Source organism: Melospiza georgiana, chromosome 5, assembly GCF_028018845.1.
Source record: "Melospiza georgiana isolate bMelGeo1 chromosome 5, bMelGeo1.pri, whole genome shotgun sequence".
Lineage (NCBI taxonomy): Eukaryota > Metazoa > Chordata > Aves > Passeriformes > Passerellidae > Melospiza > Melospiza georgiana.
Genome location: NC_080434.1, coordinates 33,077,836 through 33,092,331, shown reverse-complemented (window position 1 = coordinate 33,092,331; position 14,496 = coordinate 33,077,836). Strand labels below are relative to the sequence as shown.

General features: G+C 47.2%; 1 protein-coding gene across 2 annotated transcripts in view; it reads left to right on the top strand.

The window, feature by feature from the left end:
• SLC4A4 (solute carrier family 4 member 4) overlaps nucleotides 1–14,496 on the top strand; it is a 146,441-nt gene that overhangs the window by 83,868 nt on the left and 48,077 nt on the right. For both annotated transcript variants that reach the window (XM_058024753.1, XM_058024754.1), the window contains 2 exons: nucleotides 9,681–9,816; nucleotides 13,510–13,670. In XM_058024753.1, the coding sequence (XP_057880736.1) occupies nucleotides 9,681–9,816; nucleotides 13,510–13,670 (297 nt within the window). The remainder of the gene's footprint in view (nucleotides 1–9,680; nucleotides 9,817–13,509; nucleotides 13,671–14,496) is intronic.

Below are 14,496 nucleotides of genomic sequence, written 5' to 3'. Positions count from 1 at the left end.
CCTCCGGTCTGGGTAAGTCCCAGCAGGCTGGGGCAGTTTAGATCCCATGTGGTTTTAGTTGGGTAAGAAAAATAAAGGCATCACCTTGTGCACCTTTGGAAACTGCAAGGAAAATCTCCAAAGGGCCCAGCCTGGAGTCTAGAAAGAAATTGTAAAAATATGGTAGATGGTATCCTGTTGGATAGCAGTGCCAGGTAATTCTGGGGATTGATGATTGTTTTCTTCAGATTCAGGCTGTGTGAAACATTTCAGACCTGACTAAAACCTTGGCTCTGGACGGGTCTGGTGAGATGGGAGCACAGAGGGCCTCGCCACTCATTGTGAACTCCTTGGGTTTACTTCCATCCTCTCCTCTTTGTTCTGCAGACACCTGCCTCGTCCCACATTACCCTTTGGGAAAGGCTGAGTGCCTGTGCAGCCACCTGTTTGCTGGGGTTTCACACGAAGAGGCTGCTTTGCTTTCCTGTACATTTTAATCCCTTTAATTGGCTGTCTCACTCCAAGGTGGTCCAGGTCACCCGCTGCTTCTCAAGCTCCTGCTGCTAATGGTCTTAAATAATTCATTTTCCTTGTATGCCTCACGCACTTATCCTCCAGTGTTTAGTGGAATCTTTCATTTCTGGTAGTTTTCCTTTCACCTGGGCTTGTGTCAGACCCAGATGTTCCTAAATGGTGCAGTGAAGTGTGGCTTTGCCTCCTTATTCTGTGTATTTGTGCTTCACTGCTGCTTTAGAGCCTCTTTGTTGTTTTGGTAAAAGTATCTCTCTGCGTGGCTCGTGTTGCATTCCATAAGGAGTCACCAAATGTGTCTCTAGATACCAGATTTCTCGTTTTTCAGTGAAAAAACAAGTTGGGTTTGTTTGAACTTGCTTTCCTCCTTCTTCAGTTTTGGCAGTAGCCTTTTCTGGAGTATATTGATCTTCGTTACAGTGCATTCACTTACTGAAAGCCAACCCATGCTTAATTTTCCTGGATAAATCCATTGGATAATGGTCTTTTATTTTTCTTGTACACAGTTTTACTAGTGTAGATCCTGGTCATGTTCCTTTCCTGAAAATGGAAATATTTTATACTTATGTTTCCTTGACTGAATTACAGAAATTTGCTTAAAGCTGTAAAGCTACCTTTCAGCATGGATGAGACCCCAGCAAATCCACTGTTTTTTTCCACCATAGTCGTGTTCCCTGGAGGTTTGGAGCTTGTGTAGGAGGTGGGGGTGAGTCTGTGAAGCTCAGAGTTAAAAGGAGGCAGAAGCTTGAACTTCACTTGCTGTTGCAAGGGGAAACCAGTGCAGAGCAAGAGCTGCCCAAATGTCAGCAGGCTTTTGAGAAGGAGCTGAATTGGGAGTTTCTGGGAAGCTGCTTGGAAGGAGTGTGCTGCTGGCAGCCTGGAGCCCTGCCAAGCCCGGAGTTAATGGTGGTTAATTTTTAAAGGCTGGCCCGAAACTGCTCATTGTGGCTTTGTCTCAATAGGGTCTTTCTGCTCCCAAATGCCATTGCAAGAGCCCTTTTCCGAGTTCCCTTGACTCGACCCAGAGAGAAAAAGAAAATGCCTTCAGAGAGGTGATTTACCCAGAGCTTTGCTTCGCCACGCTGCTAACTGGTGGGACAGTTCCATCAGGATGGTGCTACCATCTCCAGGGATGCCAAGGGAGGAAAGTGGTGTTGGTCAGGATTTAACATACAGAGTAAATGCAGGCACCCAAAGAGGCAGGTCTGTAGGGGTGGATCCACCCGATGGAGCTTCTTTGCAGCAGCAGGGAAATGTGAGGAAAACCAGCACCCAGATGTGAAACCAGCTGGTTTTGTAAGCACCCTGTCAGGCCAAATCCTGGTGCTCTCCTGGTCAATGGAAGCATCCTCTGGATTCTCAGGCTAGCTTTGCAGCTTTTTATATAAGCGGCTGTGAACTGTTGTGAGCCAAAAGGGCAGTTTGTCACTGAGCAGAGCTGTTCAGAAGCTGGTGGGAAAATAAAGAAGCCTTTTCCAAAGCATCTCAGAGGAGGGTGCCGCCTTCCTCACCTTGCTGTGAGTCAAGGTGAAGTGGCCTCCTGAGCTCTGGCTTCTGAGCTAGTTGGAGCAGATGATCCTTGAGGTCTCTCCAACCTGGTGTCCTACAGTTCTGTAATTCTGTGATAGTGCTTTTAGTGTGGAGTATGTGTAGGACAAGGGGGGATGCCTCCCCATTGACACAGGACAGGTTTAGATGGGATATCAGGAAGAAGTTCTTGTCTGTTAGGGCAGTGAGGCCCTGGCTCAGGTTGCCCAGAGAAGCTGTGGCTGCCCCATCCCTGGAAGTGTCCAAGACCAGGTTGAATGGGGCTTGGGGCAACCTGGGCTAAGTGGAAGGTGTCCCTGCCTGTGGCAGCAGGTTGGAATAAGATGATCTTTAAGTCCCTTCCAACCTAAACCAGTGTGGGATTCCATAAAATACATATTTACACCGTGGCTTCCCTCTCCTATGTGGAGTTTGGAGCAGGACAGGTGATGAGGAAGGAATAACAACCTGCAGAACCCCCCAGCCTGTGCCTTTAGCTCTCATGCACCAGTTGGTCTCTCCAGGGATGGTGAGGAATAATAAAGCACGGCTCCCTCTGTGCCCAGAATGGATGAGGTGTTTGGCAACATGGAAAACAGAGGGGACAGAATGAAAAGAGCTGAAAGCAAAAAGTGTGGATGCCAGAAACATTCAGTACTCCTTGAAAAACTGCCTGGCAACAGAGGTGGGCTCTGCTGCAGCCGGAGACACGGGGCAAAGGGCTCGGTGTGCTCGGAAACTGTGGGAATAACTATGGAAAATCCTCACCCACACGTGCGCAGTTTCCTCCCTCTGTGAGTGAGCTCTGTCCTGCTGAGCCCCTGCTGAAGGAGGCTTCCAGAAATGCTGAAACAGTCAGCTGTGGAGATTGATTGAACGAGACAAATAGACAGGGATGAAACCCTGCTTGTGAGAAGAGCTTAATAGGCAGAAAATTGGCTATTGCAGCCGGAGGGCTGGTTGGGAGGCAGAGAGAAAGTTTCCTCTTGTCATTGTGTGGAAGCTTAAACCCAAGAGGAGAGCCCAGAGTTGTTATGGCTGTGTCGTTAGAAGTGTCCCTGTACCCTCCCTGTTACCTAAACGAGGTAAATGAGCAGTGATAGACTGAGTTAGAGTTTGGCAGGAGGGCTTGTGGCTGGTGCAAGGAAACAATGCTGCTTACAGGGACTGCAGCTCCTCAGAACTGCTTTAAAACCATCTTTGGGGAGCAACATTTCAGTGCTGAAGAAGAAAAGGATTTTTTTTTTTTGGTTCACCAGAGGAGCAGGAGTTTTCCCTTGTGCTTATGATGAGCAGTTGCTTTGTGGGCACATGGTGCAGTGATACTGATGGAGGTGTGGAAGGGCTGTGTGTGATCATGGTGTGCTTACAGTGTTTAAGGTACCAGAGCAGGACCCAGCAGAATCCCAGAGAGGTGGACAGCACCAGGAAGGAGACTGTGAAAGCCACACTGCTTTGAAAAGGGAAACCAAGAAAAGCCAAAGAAGGAAAATAATGAGAAGAAGGGAGTGATTTTTGAACTCAGTTCTGTGTGGCAGCCACTGCTCTGCTGTTTCACTGGGGACTTGACTGTTGCTCAGATCCAATGGAGGTGTGATGCCAGACAGCATCCTGTGTCTGTGTGACAACAGGAAATGTTCCAGAGCTCTGGAGAAAGCCAGGCTTTCCCTAGGTGCTGCTCTTTCTTTATTAAAGTCTTCTTGGCAACTGCTTGGGAATCGCTCCTTTAAAATGTGCTGCTGTAGCAGTCTGACACAACTGGAGGTACAATGGCTGACCTCCAGGACTGGTCCAAAAATACCTTTGTTATCCATATTTTGCAGTGAATTGCTTGTGGTATGTTTTATATCAGGATTTATAACCAGTATGGTTTGTCATTGTGGAGTAGCTGGTTTGTAAAAGGAAGTGTCATAGGCATTGCTGCCTTTAATGCAATTAAGAATGGCACTCTGAGAACGTAGAAAAATTTTTAAATGTGGTGTAAAAAGACAAATTTTCTGTTTTTCTGTCCATTTGGGAGCCAGTCATGTTGATTAGCATCTAGCTGTGGCATACCCATGGAGAATTGCATGGTGCATGTATGCCCAATTCAGCACCCTTGGAATCAGGGGAGCCTGGCATTGATGTGAGCAGGCAGAGCCTCACATTGATAATAGGTAAAATGCTTAGTTTGGCTCAAATGGCTCATTGTGTGTCTGTGGGAGGCTATCTGTTCCCATTTCCTTGGGATTCTGCAGCTGCCTGTGCTTCTGGCAGGTTGTGTAGACATTACTGGGTTTGGCTGCAGCTGGGAAAAACAGTCTTTGAAGGCAGAGTCTCCCTAGAGTGGAGCAGTGCTGGAAAAAGCTCATCATGGGACTTGGGATATAGCATGTGGTGGTCTCTCCGTCACAGCCATGTGGATGGGATTGGCAGACTGCCTTCTTTTATAGGAACTGCCTTTTAGGAAAAGGCTCACAACATTTTCATGAGATGGTGCTGGGTTTATTTAGAAGTTTCCCAGACTGATTGTCCATATTGCATCCAATGACGAGTTGATGTGAAACATTTTTGGAAGAAGGGTTCTTTTTCTCTCCCTGCATCTCCAAGGAATGTTTTAACAAAGTGTCTGTAGGCAGAGCACCAAAGACCAAGGGAGCTGGGAATGCCCAGCAAGGGATTATGTAAATACTGCTGTTCTTCTGGCACTTGACAGAACACACTATTAGTAAGAATTTGTCCAACACTGAAGATTTTTTGCAGATCAGACACTTAATATATGCCACGTGCTGCAGAGGAATTTACAGCAAAACATGTACTATCATGCAGTCCAAAAGTCCAGCAAAAAATTGATTATTCCAGAGACAGTCAGTGCTGTTCATTATGTCTGGTAAGGGACACTGAAAATATAGGGTAGATTTGCTCCAAAATAGAGCAAGCACCTCAAATAGCATTCTCTGCACCCCACAATTGTGCAAGAAGTGGCCTGGGGAGGGATTCAGGTATGTGGGGAGCATTCCCAGCTGCCAAGTGTTGCCTGTGGAAAGTCTAATCTGCCTCACAGCCAGCCTGCCCCGGCGTGGGGTCAAAAAGTGATCCTTCACAAGCAGAGACGCAAAACAAGCAAGGAGAAATTCTCACGCTTGCTTAGAGTGATTAGCTGGGGAGCAGATCACCCAGGGCTGCTTCTGTGGGACCCTGGGAAAGGCCAGGGTGCAGCCTCGGAGCAGTGCTCCCAAAAACTCAGAGCAGTCTTTCCAGAAGTAGGTGTCCCAGGTGATTGTTTTCTCATCTCCTGGTTTTAAGTGGAATTCTATTCAGGTTTGTCTTTAAAGGAAGCTGGTGGGACTGTGGGCCACCAAAGCCTCCCCACATGCCTTTAGCTGGTGTCTTGTGTTGACAGTGACACACAATTAAAATTGGTTTTGGTAATAGAGAATTTTGGAAGGGAACTTAGCTTAACTGGAAAGGAAACAAGTTTAAGTCTGTAACAGGTGTCTGCACAAGTGTGTCACTGCTCTGACTGTGGATGGCTTTGACCTGGGCTTTGGCAGAGGGAGGGCAGCCCCAGAAAGGAAGGAGAGTGTGATCATGTCCTATTTTAATAAGCCTGCCTGGAATGCACATTTGACAAACCACTTTCCTTGGTACTGCTTCCACAGGCTCTGGGGAGGGATTTGCACCAGGTCTCTCAGGGATTTCTGTAGCTGCCAACTCACTTAGAAGTAACAGACACCTTTGTATCTGATGGTCCCTTAGGCCTCAGATTGAGGAAGCAGTTGACTGAGGTGCAGGTCCTCAGTGTAATAAAGTACTGAAGACATAAGCAAGTGGGAACAGGCAGAGAGAATAGTCTTTTCAAGAAGTGTGGGTTGAATTGAAGGGCAAGATAGGAGTAAGTTTTTACTAACTAGTCACTCAGCAAAACTCTCTGCAATTATTTTACATTTATTTTCAGCCAGATAGGAAAATCAGAAGTGGTTCTGGCAACAAAATATCTCAGAAGGCTCTCTCTTTGAAAAATGTATTGCAGCTTAATCCTGTTCTCACTGGAGTCAATGTCAGACTTCTACAGGATTGCAGGGAGGAGATAGGATGGGTTTGTTATGCAGCTAGCCATGCCATTAACATGTTCAAAACATAACTTCTCCTTGTAAAGGGAAACCCTACTGAAGGAAATGTGGCTGTCTTCTGTCCATTTAAAACAATAAAAGGTTTTCTTCCATCTGTCTCCAGTGACTTACTTCATCTGTGTGAATTTTCAGTCCTTTATAGCTGTGTGAAGAGGGTAATTTTGGTTTATCTTAAATTTAGTTAATGTTATCTTTTAAGGCTTTAAAATACCTTTGAAAATCTGTACCAAAGTAGAAACACAAGAAGAGTTCTGATTTAATAGTTCTGATTCTTGAAGCAAGCACAAAGAAATCCTGATTTCAAACACAAACCTGTTCAACAACATTTTCCTGATAAGGAACTAAGTTTTTCATGTCTTCAGAAGTGTCCCTGATAGCAGCCAGCTGGAAAAGCAGGAGGGAAAGCATGTTGGCTGAGTGGAGAACAGGCTGTTTAACTTGTGCATCAACACAGGTACCCCCTGTTCTCCATCCTGAGGCAGCCCTGTACACCCGGAGAGCCAGGCTGTAGCTGCCTTCCACCCACCACCAGCCAGGCCCTCAGCACCAAAGCAGGAGGTGACTTTAGGATAGGGGGCCAGTGCCACCAAGCCCTCTGGCATTTCTGTGTGTGGCTGTGCCATTGCACCAGGCAGTGAGCGATGGCTGCCACCAAAGCCATTGCTGGAGCAGGGCTGGGAAGCTCAGGCGTGCCTCATTTGACGTTGTGCGAGAACATGTCTCTCCCTATTTCCGAATTCCCTGAGATTCCTCTCTCTTGATGGAGATTGATTTTTGCCTTTGGGAACCCAAGGGTATGTATTGTGCTCAGAACTGGCCTGAGCTGAACTTGGAGAAACTGCTGATGTGTTTGCTCTTGTGCAAGTTATCATTTTATAAGCTACCTCACAGACTGAATGGAACAGGAAAGGGAAGAGAGGCAAGTGAGAGACATCCCCCATGGATGGCATTGCCTCTGTATCCATGTTGTGTAGGAACATTCAACCCTCTGCAATTAATATATAACCTCAGCCATCTAAATTTGTGGATGAGCCTTTTTTCTGCTGCAAATGTCTGCTGACCATCAGGCTGTTCTCTTGAAGACAGTAAGGAAAGCAGCATTGAGCTGCTCCTGGCGTCAGGGATGCTGGTTTGAGCAGCTCCCGAGCTGGATGGCCGGGCTGGAAGCAAAGGTGGTGGCCAAGGCCGGGCCAGGCTGGCCCGGTGGTGCTCAGAGGTCGGGCAGGCAGGGGGCTGAGGGGTCACCCCCGGGTTAATGACTCCCCAGCCCCTAAGTCCGGGGCTCAGCCAGCTGCCCACGCCGAGCACACGGTGTTCGCCTGGAGATGAGAATGGAAATATGTTCTCCTTGCTCAAGAGAGCACATAAACAGCCCATAAACGGCCCATTAACCCACAGAATGGCAATCAGGAACGTGTGGTCAAGCCAGCATCGGGACCTGTGACCCAGCAAGGGCCCTAATGGGGCTGTGAACCTTATCATCAGCCCTAAGTGCAGGTAATGGGTAATCAGCAACACAGAGAGGAGGCAGCCAAGAGAGAGGGGGTGACTGACGATGGGCACCCAGGTTCAGTGTGCAAAATATTGTGAAGTGATCGAGTTATGGCTGGCAGTATTAGGGTAACACTTCATATAGTGAAGCCACTTCAGAGTGACTCAAGAGAGACTTTTCCCATTGGCTCCAGTGGATGCCTTCAACGCTCAAGGAGCTTTGCAGTCCCTTCTCTTACAGCCTCTTCCAAGCAGCAGCCACTTCTGTGGTCCATCTTGCTTTTTGAAGCAATAAGATGGGCATGTATTTTATTTGTTTTCTAGCTGTGATATTTGAATTCCATTTAAATATGAAAGGCTATTGAGATTCATTAGTGTAGGTGAAGGGAGAGGACGATTGAACATGCATGTGTGTGGCATCTCCAGCCCCCTGCCATGGGCAGGGACAACTTCCACTACCCCAGGTTGCCCCGACCCCTGTTCAACCTGGTCTTGGACACTTCCAGGGATGGGGCAGCCACAGCTTCTCTGGGCAACATGAGCCAGGGCCTCACCACCCTCGCAGGCAAGAATTTCTTCCCAATATCCCATCTAAGCCTGTCCTGTGTCAGTGGGAAGCCCTTCCCCCTTTTTCTGTCACTCCAGGCCCTTGTCAGAAGTCTCTCCCCAGCTCTCCTGAAGCCTGCAGGAAGCTGAATGCCTCATGATGGGGAGGCTGCTGTAGCAGCAGGGCAAGGTCCTTGGCTCCCAGGAGATTCCAAGGGCATTTATGATTACTGATATACTTTCAGTCAAAAGGAAATCTATATCACTGAAGCATCATCACTCTGAGTAACTTAGGAAGAAAGCTATCAAAGTTTATTTAAGGAAAAGAAAAAGGAGTAAAGGGCATGTTTTTTACTGGTTTCTTTTTTCCCAATTGCAAATTGAGAGTCTGTTTACCCTGGAAAAATCAATGTGGTTGGACACCTGATGTAATTAATTATTTTGCAAGAGAGAGCCAGCTGATCTTTTGAAAAGAAAGGAGTTTTTAGTGGAACTGTTCAAAGTTCATAGTCTGCTGTGTATCTCTAATGCTGATAAACATCCAGCAGAAAGGATGTCTGTCTTAAAATTTCACATGGTCACACCTTTATTTTAAGGTGATATGCTGAGAAACAGGCTGTAGACCCCAAGGAGGCCTCCAGCAAGGTGACTCTGGTGGTGTGGGCTCCACTTCTTACCTTTAGGAGATGCCCTTGGGCCTTGGGATGATGGGTACAGTGATGTTCTCAGGTTTGAATTTTGAACCCTTAGCCAAGAAAGGGTTTCTGTCCTTTTTCTTGAGCTTATAAAACAAACAGGCTTTGCTTGTGCTGTGTGTTTGAACATAGTAGCTCTTTTGCCTAAACAGGCAGCCTTTTCCAACTCAGACCAGTTGGTTTTTTTCAGTGCATTGGTGCCTGACTAAATGCATGGGGTTGCATTCTTCATGTATAGAGGAGGACAATCCTTCTGTTAAGTATTCCTGTGTTTTCCAGTGGTGGGCTGGGGAGGTTCCAGCCTCCCTTGCAAGCCAATGGCAGCCCAAACCTGGCTGGCAGGGAGGGAGGGGAAAGCCAGCAGTGGGATGCTGTGCCAGCAAGCCCCCAATTGGTTTGGCTGGAACTGGTTTTAGGTCATATAAAAAAGGGGGTGAAGGATCCAGGCTGCTCAGAGAGCGGCCGGTCCTCGGGCAGCGCCACAGAGCACCATAGTGCTTTTTTTTTCACAAGGACTGCAAATTGCTGTAACATAGTCAAGGTCTGTAGGAAGAGACAAGTTTTCCTGAACTTTACTCCCAGCTTGAACTTGTAAGAAGTTCAGTGAGAGGCAAGGAAGGGGAGAGAGGGAGATAGAGGCAACCTCGCTCCCAGCCCGTGTCCGCAGCGCCGAGGATGTCAGATGGCAGAGGCAGCCTGGAGAAGCAGCTGAACGGCCTTGGGGAGCAGGGCAAGGAGAGGAGCCGCACATCCCTGGTCATCTCACAGGCCGTTAACCGCAGTATTTTCACCTCTGCAGTCTCCCCCGCCGCCGAGCGCATCCGCTTCATCCTCGGAGAGGAAGATGACAGCCCCGCGCCCCCGCAGCTCTTCACCGAGCTGGACGAGCTTCTGGCTGTCGATGGACAGGAGATGGAGTGGAAGGAGACTGCAAGGTGGGTTGGTTTTCCTTTACCCCCAAAGGGAAGGGCAGCCAGCAGTGCTTTCCACGGGAGATTCCTGGTTTAGCATTCCACTGGGGAATAGCTGTGCTGCAGGATCGCATGGGGAAGCTGCAGAAAGGAGCCTGCGAAGTTCAAATTGCCATTCTTTGGTAAATGAGAGAATTTTAGGGTTTGTTTAGGTATTCCAAAAGAAAAGCCAGGGGAACAAGAGAGTGCCAGATGGATTGCAATAGTTTGCCTGTGGAGAGAAAAGTATGGGCTCAGTAGTGCTTTGCAAAGGGGGACACATCTCAGCCGGAATTGGCAGAAGTTGCCAATTCTAATTTGGCTGAGTCAAAAGCGCTTCAGTACTATTGCCCCAAAGTGGCTTTTGAGCCTGGTCCCACCTCACAGGGACAGGCTGTCCCTGTCCTCCTGAATTACTGATGGAATTAATTTTAAATAGGAAAAAAAGCTTAAAGTTGTTTTCTTGTGAAGAAATTATTCAAGGTGCATGTTAAGTGCTGCATGGGGTTGCTTTGCTTTGAGTTCCTTGGTTGGGTTCTTCGGTGCTGCTGTTAGTTTGGTCAAAAAGCCATGAGAAAAAAGCTGGGATGTTTTTGGGGTCTGGCTGCTACAAGTTACATGTAGTTTATATCTGAACACCACTGGCCTATTCCCAATTGCCCTCACTGAGCCTGGGGTTTTTTTTCCTTTTCTTTATGGTGGCTGGGCTAAGCTCTTTCCCCACCTTCCCCTCTTAAGGGTACTGTCTGTTTAAAGTTAGCCCCTGTTTGGTCACCCTAATCTTCTTTACCTGTGATTTAATGAGCTGCTCCACCACCTACCCCTTTACCTCTTATCTTAATTTATTTTTGCTTCTCAGTTGCTTGGGAAACTTACTTAATGACTTTTCACCTTTTACTCTCTAACTTCTGACTTGTTGCTCATCCTTTTTCTCCCTTTATTGCTCTCCTTTCCTCTTACCATGAATTCAGCACTTCCTGATGTAGCTGTTGTTACACATCTTTGGTAGGAGTGCAGCATGGAGCTGTGTGGGTGGTTCTCTGCAGGGTTCTTCTCCCAAGTAGCAAACCACAGGACAAGAGGAAACAGCCTCAAGGTGTGCCAGGGGAGGTTTAGGTTGGATATTAGGAAAAATTTCTTCACCCATAGGGTTGTCTGTGCAGGATAGTGGTGGAGTCCTCATCTCCTGTGGGGTTTAACAAATGTGTGGATGTGATGCTTAGGCACATGGGTTGGTGGTGGCCTTGGCTTTGCTGGATTAATGTTTGGATTGGATGATCGTAGAGGACTTTGCCAACCTGAATGGATCCATGATTCTTTGTATAAATGACACAGAATGTAACAAAGCACCCTGTTGAAGTGCTGTTAAGTTTCTAAATTCACCCAACCTCCTGCCTTTGTGGATAGTGATCTTACAAAGTGTCTGATTGCTCGGGATTTTTCAGTACATTGCTGAAATTACTTAATCTTGTACCATAGATCCTCCTGAGAGCACCTGAGCATCTCCCAGTGCATCCAGAGCTGGCTGGTGCTGTGCTTCAGTGGGCACAGGGTCTGCCAGCTGTTTTGGGGTTGTTTCATATCTGCTGCTACAGAACAGCTCCCACAGCTGGGAAGTTGCAGGAGCAGCTACTGGTCACAGGAGCAAGTGCAGGGCTGTGTGGGTAGAGGAGAGAGGAGAGGACAGAAGAGACCTTGTAGGGTCTATGCTTCCCCTGGCCCAGTGTAGAACTGCACAGCTCCCAGCTGGGGAAAGCAATGCTGGCTTCAGGCTGTTGCAGGGCTAAAGGCTGCACTCATATTTGAGAGAGCAAACAATCAAATTACCTTCCTCATCTCCTTCCTGCTCTGTTCTGACACCTACACATTCCTTCTGTCTGCTGCACCTCGCTCCCAGCAGCCCGTGAAAGCTGTGGTGATATTATCAGGTGTAAAATTGTGAAGGATAGAAATGTAATTCCTGGCACAGCTTATAGAACCAAAATGATTATAACAGAAGTTCAAAAAACCCATATCCACCATCCCACAGTCTAGCACTGTCATTCCTTTTCTCTGTAATCCCATCACCTTCCTGCCATCTCTCTGCCTTTTAGAGAGAATATCCCCACGCTATGCTGGGCATGTCTTGGTCCCCAAAGATACTTCAGTGCTCCTCACAACAGGCTGGGGCTCTCCAGCTGCTGCAGGTCTTCTCCTTTTTGTGCCTCACTCGGTATCCTGTGACCACCTCTGGAATGCAGGCATTCCCTGCTTAGTGAAGGTGCCCCTGCCCATGGCAGCAGTTTGGAACTAGGGGATCTGTGAGGTCCCTCCCAACCCACACCACTCTCTGGTGGTGTGAATCCAGCAGGCATTTGTTCACCCAGGTTTGCAAGTTAATGTTTGGTGTATTGTGTTGGGACTGTGGGTTGCAGTGAGAAAAGTAAACAGAAACCAAATATTGATAGTTGTGAGTAATCACTTTCCCTGGAAGGACAAACACTGGTAATTTGCAGCCTTCCTGCTGTTACAGGGTAAATGTGGCTCCACACAAAGCCCCTCAAGTGCACAGACTTGCATCCACCCACATCGCTCAGGTGTCCTAGGAAACACTTATTTTTTGTGAACTAAAAGGACCTTATTAATTGGAGATGAAAATCAGTCTTTTATCTTGAGTTAAAAAGCAGCTTTAAAAAAACAAAGTCTCAGAAAGAGATTATTGCAGTTGTGAAGCATAATTGATTAATCCTCAAGTAATACATTTTTCAGGATTAAAGATAATTTCCCTTGCTGTTAATAATATTCTTTTGAACAAATTTATGAGCTTCCTTACCTTATTCCTTACCTTTTCTTAATAATCTTAATATTATTAGTCACTGGAATTTTCATTTTCCACATATATTAAAATGGTGTCTCAAGAGGGGATTAAAAAGCATTTCTGCTTTGCCATTAGGGCATACTGGACCACGTTTTCCTGCACCCCCAGTTTACAGCAGAGCTGTTGCTGGGTGCTGTGGTGAGGAAGAAGGTATGGGCCAGCTGAGATCCCCCAGGCCCACAGGAGCCCTGTGCTCCATCCCCACTGCCCATCCCTGCACGCTGTTGGGCTGGGCACAGCAGGGCCAAGGGCAGGGTCAAGGCTACAGGAGGAACTGGGAATGGGCTGCCTGCCAGGGACAGGGAGCCTCCTGCTTCTCTGCTCTTGGGATGTAGTTTTAGGGGTATAAAGAGTGTTTTGCACAACCAGGATTCACCCTTTGCTCTCACCTTCCATTAGAGATAAGTTTTCTGGGTTTTTCAAACCTGCTTGGTTAAATCATTAAACAGCAGCTGGAGGGAAAGAATGAGCTCCTTAATTTGTGCCTTCTCCTTTGGTGGCTCATTTGTTCTCTAAAAGCACCTTCAGACATGACTAGCTTGTGCTCTTCTCTTCCCATCTTTGTCAGCCTGTGGGCATGGGACAGCAGTATTCCATGCTGCCTCCATCTTGGCAGTGGCTAATTCCATATTTTATTGCCTGAAATTGAATCACAGAATCATTCCATTTGGAACAGCCCTCCAGGACGATAGAGTCCAACCATTAAACCAGAACTGCCCAGATAATGAAGGACAAGTTGCCTTATTTCCAGAAATGCTGATTTATTTCCCTGCAAGGAAGCAACAGCCTTAACCCCATGTCATTGCTCTGCCCTGTTGCAGGTGGATCAAGTTTGAGGAGAAGGTAGAGCAAGGTGGGGAGCGATGGAGCAAACCGCACGTGGCCACCTTGTCCCTGCACAGCTTGTTCGAGCTGAGGACGTGCATAGAGAAGGGCTCCATCATGCTGGATATGGAGGCTTCTTCCCTCCCACAGGTGGTGGGTAAGTACACCTGCCTTGGTTCTTTCTCTCACCACTTCCCCACAAATTTTTATTAACTCTGGTCTGGCTTTATGGGTGGTTTTAATGAAAAAGCGCTGCTTTTCCCATAAAAGAGAAAAAAATGAAAGAAAAAGGAATAAGAGGGAAAAACTAGAAAGTACCTGGAAAGAGATAACAGATAGATTAAAAGAGTCCTTCTCAGTGCAGGAAAAAGACATCCATTTAATTTATGTCCACTATGGAAAAGGTGAACATGGAAGGGCCATGTGTCTGGAGCAGAGACACCCATCAGGTACTGTTTATGCAGAACAACTCGGGCTAGGAGCTGCTCTTGGCTGAGGTGTTCAGATGCCCACTAAGGGCATATGGGGCTGTGTTTAGGATGGGATATTCCCCATCCCCAACAAGGGAGAGGGGAGAGCACTCCAGCACCAGCTGGTGCTCTGCTCTGCAGAGTGGGAGGGCAGGTTTTGTATGGTCAAATCAGCTGTGGCCCAGGGTGACGCTTGGTGACATGCTGAGAGCCAGATCATGTTGCCCATGGTGTGTGAGAACTTAGGGAAAATAAATTTTCCAAGTGAGCCATCCAGTGGAAGGACATTTAACCAAAATGCTGAGTTTAAGAGCCATTACACGAGGGGATCTAAAAGAGAAAAATTAAGTACTTTCTCTGCCAAATATCAGTGCTTTGAATGATCATCTCAGGAAGTAAGGTCAAAATTATCATGGCATTGAATTCTCCCATACACTGGATCGTCAGACTTGGAATTACAGGTGTTTCTGGTGTTAAATACAGAGTTTTGAACTTAGTTTTGCATGTGCTTAT